Consider the following 6387-nt stretch of genomic DNA (forward strand, 5'->3'; position numbering starts at 1 on the left):
TTGAACCTGGTAGGTGCTCCATCATTTATTGCTAAATAATTCTCTTCAAAGATTTGCTCTGAACATCTTCCATGTTTTTCTTACTTCCCCGCAATCGGTTGTGACTATTCAGATCACCACAGACAATGAGTGGGCATGTGACACTTGCAATGAATTCTTTCAGGACCATAGCCTCTAGCTTCCTGCATGGGTTATAAAAATGATAAAGTCTTAGAGATGCAGAATTGTTTTGTATTGGTATCTCAATAGCATTATCCTTGAGATTTAGCTTTCTAATCTCTACTTCAAGGTACTTCAGGTTCTCCTTAGTGAAAGGGTATGCGTCCCCACCTTTTTCATTTCTCTATCCTGTCCATATAGACCATATCCTGGGATTTTATAGTCTCATTTTTCTATTAGCCAAGTCTTGTATGCATATTAGATCAGGCTTTGTTTTCATATCAAAAATATTGGTCTTTAATTCCTGCCCATGTGCTATTAAGCTGTGGGCATTCAAGCTGAAAATAGTAACCCCTGTTTCTAACTGTCCATAGTAGTTTCACTTAGGAAAGTCTAAAGTTGTTCCACTGACAGGTTGCTAGCCTGCAGCTTTAATTATAATTCTCATTTTCTGTTTTCTTTCCTGTTTGAGAACTACAATTGATTACATCAACCATTAACGCAATGAATCTCTTTTCATCCCAGCGTTACTCATTCCCTCCCATTAACTTGTTGCAGGCTGTTGCCTTTCCTCACATCAGGTTCTCTTTTAGGTATCTCCTAACAGCTTCTGCACAGGACATGTTATTAGCAACTTGGGTTTTTTGTAGTTCTCTAGCTTGCTCCCCTCAGTACAGCTTGCATATTCTGAGCTGTGTTTTCCTCCACAGTTGCAACATTTTTGTTCTGTCCCTTCCTCACAGTCATCCTATGAATGGTCACCTCCATACTTACTGCACTGTATTTTCCCATTGGAATTATTTGCAACATGACCAAATCTCTGGCTGCTGTAGCATCTCACAGAAAGAGGACTATAGGACTTTGATACCCTAAAGTTACTCTGATATTCTGGACTATCTGGTCACATCCCTCCCTTAAAATGTGACCAGCACAGCTGTCAAGCACTTGCTATCACTGCCTCTTTTGCTAATTAGCCTCTTAGCACTTATCACCTTATCTCCACCTATTCCTTGCTTTCTTTCCTGAAATTTCATTTGGCACCCCAGATACTACCCATCTTGTTTCTGTGAGGAATTTGGGTAGCTGACAACTCATTTTTATTTTACCTAGCACCTTTGTCTTAAGGAGTGTCCCTACTTGGTCTTTGTTTTTACATTCCACTAATGAGTCTCCAGCAGGTACCATCTTAGCTCTTGCTCTATCTCCAGCACTTTTTTGATCCCCTCTGCCATTCTCAAGGGGTTGATATCCCCTATCTTTATGTTCTTGTCTATGGATTTTACTGTTAGGTAATTTCCCCCCATTTCCCTTTCCTGCCCTCCTATTTGCTGGTTCTTCTTCTGGGTGCAGAGAATCTCCCCTTTTCTTTTTCCTTGCTGGCATCCAGTCTTCGTCAATGCTTTCCCTGTACTCATGGTCTAGCCTGGTTTCAGTTTCATTTCTCTCATCCATCTCACTCTGCCCAGCCAGCCACCGAGCCAGCACCCCACAGCCACCACTGAAACAGCCTTTCTTCAACCAGACCCTGGACACTTCCTTTTACACCCCATCACTTTATATGGGGTCAAGGAGCCAATCGGGGATCGCTAAGACCAGTCAGTCAGATCACATGAGGCAGAACTTCCCCTGGTGTTAAACCACAACAGATTGTGTGTTGCAAGGAATAATCAAATTACAGGTAGAAATGTGGGGATGTTTGTTGCCTGGTAGTCCTATAGACCCACTAGGCCTTACATCATTTCTTCTAGGGGTGCTGCCCAGACAGATTCTTCTAGGAGGATGATGGTATGCTTGGCAGATAAAGGAAGCTTGACTATCAGATCCACAGTAATAACCACCTAGAGTCTAGATAGGGTGTCTGAAGGTGCTGAGGGGCGCCTTCTTACTAACTAAAGGAGGAAGTGGTTTTGGGGAATAGAGCATCCAGGAAATTATAGGGCTTGAGGATGCACTTCAGCTGGGTATGGTCAGGGAAGTATTCCCCTCTTCAGGACAGGGCATTGGCTGCCTTGTTCTGGTGATAGGTGATGGTAAAATAAAAGTGTGTGAACAACAGGGCCCGTTCAAGCTGTCTTTGGTTCAGTGCCTTTGCCCTACGGAGATAGTCCAAGATTTTATGATCTGTGTATACCTGTACTGGGTGTCTGGCACCTTCAAGGTGGTGGCGCCATTCCCTGAAGGTGACTTTGATTGCTAGAAGCTCTGTACCTAAAATCTCATAATTTTGTTCTGTTGGGTCTGAGTTTCCAAGAATAATAAGCACAAGGGAGCAGGTGCTGTTGGGGGCCTGATTCTTGGGGAAGTATGATCCCAATTGAAACATTAGATGCATCGGTCTCACTGACAAAGGCCCGCATTGGGTCAGGATGGATCAGGACTGGAGCACTGGTGAAGGCCATCTTGAGCTGGTCGAACACCTGTTGAGCCTCCGGAGAGTAGGTGAAGGAGGTGTGTTTGCGGAGGAGCACTGTCAATGGGGCTATCTGGTCTGAAAACCCAGGCATGAAGTGCCTATAAAAATTAGCAAACCCAAGGAAGCACTGCAGCTCCTTGAGGTTCCAGGGGTGCTGCCCAGGTCCAAACAGTGTTCACCTTCCTGGGGTCCATTTTGAGGCCCTCGGAGACAGGATGTAACCCAACTACTCCACGGAGTGTTGGTCAAAGCTGCCCCACTTGTGTTCGCACCATGGGAAGTTCTGTCCGAGGGCTGCCAACCTGTTCAGGCGTGTTTAGTGCCCCTTGGAACATGCTGGGTAGGGGGTGACCCACTGCCTCCATGTCCCACAGCGCTGGCCTTCTACAGATGTGAGGGGTGGTCCAGGAAAACTTCCAGAATCCTTGGCAAAGATAGGCAGGACTAGTGGCAGGAGCTTGGGGATCCCAGAACTGAAGCCAGGAGTCAGAGCCAGTATCAGGGTCAAGCTGAGGGTCAAGCAAAAATCAGAGTTAGAGTTAAGCCAAGGGTCAGAGCCAAAGACAGAGTCAGGATTGGGATGTGGGTCAAACCTTTAATCATATTTGTTACTCTTCTCTGGACTTTCTCCAATTTGTCCACATCTTTCCTGAAATGTGGTGCCCAGAAGTGGAAGAATTACTTCTCATGTCTTGCCTACAACACAGCTGCTAATACATCCCAGAATTATATTTGCTTTTTTTGCAACAGTGTTACACTGTTGACTCATATTTAGCTTGTGATCCACTATGACCCCCAGATCCCTTTCTGCAGTACTCCTTCCTTCTGCAGTCATTTCCCATTTTGTATGTGTACAACTGATTGTTCCTTCCTAAGTGGAGTACTTTGCATTTGTCCTTATTGAATTTCATCCTATTTACTTCAGACCATTTCTCCAGTTTGTCCAGATTATTTTGAATTTTAATCCTATCCTCCAAAACACTCACAACCCTTCCCAGCTTGGTATTGTTCGCAAACTTTATAAGTGTAATCTCTATGCCATTATCTAAATCATTGATGAAGATATCGAATAGAACCCGACCCAAAACCAATCCCTGTGGGACCCCACTCATGATGCCCTTCCAGCATGACTGTGAACCACTGATAACTACTCTCTGGGAATGGTTTTCCAACCAGTTATGCACCCACCTTATAGTAGCTCCATCTAGGTTGTATTTCCCTAGTTTGTTTATGAGAAGGTCATGAGAGACAGTATCAAAAGCCTTACTAAAGTCAAGATATACCACATCTACTGCTTCCCGCCATCCACAAGGCTTGTTACCCTGTCAAAGAAAGCTATCAGGTTGGTTTGACATGATTTGTTCTTGACAAATCCATGCTGACTGTTACTTATCACCTCATTATCTTCTAGGTATTTGCAAACTGATTGCTTAATTATTTGCTCCATTATGTTTCCAGTTACAGAAGTTAAGCTGACTGGTCTGTAATTCCCTGGGTTGTCCTTATTTCCCTTTTTAAAGATGGGTACTATATTTGCCCTTTTCCAGTCTTCTGGAATGTCTCCGGTCTTCCATGACTTTTCAATGGGGTGGCGAGTGGTGATAGAGTCTTACTAGCCCGGATCACACATGCCAGATTGTTTCTAGACTCTGAGTTTAGGGAAAGCATCTTTTTTCACCCAGTGCCTTTCCTGTTCCTGTATTATCATCCCACACTCATTATGGAGTGGGGAGGGTCACTCCCCAGTTAGGGTTGCACATCAGCCTGGTTTTGCACCTTCCTAAGATCCACCCTCCAAAGAGCTGTATTTTATTACTGCTTCATAGTTAATGTTGGGAAACAGAAAAGGCACTGCCAGTCCCTCACCACGTTACCATCACCACCACAGGCACTAAGGGAGAATTTACTCCACTTCATAATTTATGGCATGAACTGATCTCTTGTGAGGGGGTGAAAATTATTCCTTCTGCTACAGGGCACTGAAATGCTGAATATACCAGGATATATTGTTACAATTAATGGAAAGAAATCTAACAGCAGGACGGTGCCTAAGAACTCTAGACCACATTGAAAATCTCAGTCCAAGATTTTAGTTGATGTTTGATTTTGACTCATAAGACAAGGCATGATTCTAGCCATTGCCAGTAATACAGCATTTAAGCATCATTGTTAAGCTCTGGTATGTCACTAGATAGGCTATGATAGACAGAGAAATGATCTGATCTGTCATATTAGTATGTGGCTACCAGATAAATGGGCTGTTATAGTAATCACTGGTATCCATGTCCAACACCCTCTTCCCCATCAGAGCAATGATCTGTCCTCGGACTCAGTTTCCTGGCACTTTGCTCTGAAATCTAAATTTAGTCTTAAAATTTCAGCCTGTAACCAGGAGAGGGAGGGAGTTTCTGAATATTTATGGAATTAACTCACAAGGTTTGATTAACTTTTAACTCTGTGTCCTTCCAATTCAGTCGCACAGGTTTATTGTTCCTAGAGTCAACCAATGGCAGACTGCAGAAACCAAACAGCCATCACTGAATTCTTACTCCTGGGATTCGGGGATCTCCCTGACCTGCAAATTCTTCTCTTCCTAATTTTCCTAGTGATCTACATGGCAACCGTGGTTGGGAACACCCTCATTGTGATGCTCGTTGTGGCTGACCAGCATCTTCACAGCCCCATGTACTTCTTCCTGGGGAATTTGTCCTGTGTAGAGACCTGCTACACCGCAGCCATCGTGCCCCGGATGCTGGCCAGTCTCCTGACTGGGGACAAAACCATCTCAGTCAGTGGCTGCATCTTACAACTGTATTTCTTTGGTTCTTTGGTGGCTACAGAATGCTGTCTCCTAGCAGTGATGTCTTATGATCGGTATTTAGCGATATGTAAACCCCTGCACTATTCAACTCTTATGAATATTAGGTTTTCCTTCAAATTGGCTGCTGGCTCCTGGTTAAATGGTTTCTTGGCTCTTACCATCTTTGTCTTATTCCTATCACAGTTAATATTTTGTGGCCCGAATGAAATGGACCATTTCTATTGTGATGTCATCCCATTGATGGAACTCTCATGCAGTGACACACACCAGGTCATTATGGGGGATTTCATACTATCCTGTGTATTCACCCTGCCTCCATTCCTACTAACCCTGACATCCTACGTGTGCATCATTGCCAGCATCCTGAGAATCCCTTCCACCACCAGGAGGCAAAAGACCTTTTCCACCTGCTCCTCTCACCTCATTGTGGTGACAATTTTCTATGGAAGCCTAATGATTGTCTACATGCTACCGAAACATGATACACTGAGAGACCTAAACAAAGTGCTCTCTCTTTGCTACACAGTCCTGCCCCCCCTGGTAAACCCCCTCATCTACAGCCTGAGAAACAGAGAGGTCAAGGAAGCTTTGAGGAAAGCATTCAGTAAATGAAGCTTTCGCAAAAATGTGCAGAGGCTCTGAGATAATAACTTAGCTTTAAAACCTCAGGCCGTCTGGGTGATTTAAGCAATCATCCCCCATTAAAATTAAGTTGAAAAGTCCTAGTGAAAATCTCAGCACTCAGTGTTGTCCATCTCAGTGGAAGGACCAGGAAGGGAGGTGGCCATAACCATGTTCCCATCATGGAGTTATGGGCACTAGGCAGAATGGAGACAAAATTGTAACCAATTGTTTAGATGTTTAAAAAAGCCATTCTTGATGAAAATAAATGTTTGGACAATGAAAATAGTAACTCCTTGTGCAGCAGAGATGGGAACGTAAGCCTGGGAAATCTGCCACCCCTGAAATTGTGCTTATTACCATCATAACCCTC

At 44.0% G+C, this 6387-nt stretch overlaps 1 protein-coding gene across 1 annotated transcript; it reads left to right on the top strand.

Moving 5' to 3' along the window:
* The first annotated feature begins 5078 nt into the window (after positions 1 to 5078).
* LOC141998241 (olfactory receptor 6N1-like) lies at positions 5079 to 6005 on the top strand. Its single transcript, XM_074970932.1, has one exon. It carries the CDS (start codon positions 5079 to 5081, stop codon positions 6003 to 6005), a length of 927 nt encoding a protein of 308 aa, XP_074827033.1.
* The last annotated feature ends 382 nt before the right edge of the window (positions 6006 to 6387 follow it).

This window comes from Natator depressus, chromosome 14 (assembly GCF_965152275.1).
Source record: "Natator depressus isolate rNatDep1 chromosome 14, rNatDep2.hap1, whole genome shotgun sequence".
Taxonomy (NCBI): Eukaryota; Metazoa; Chordata; order Testudines; family Cheloniidae; genus Natator; species Natator depressus.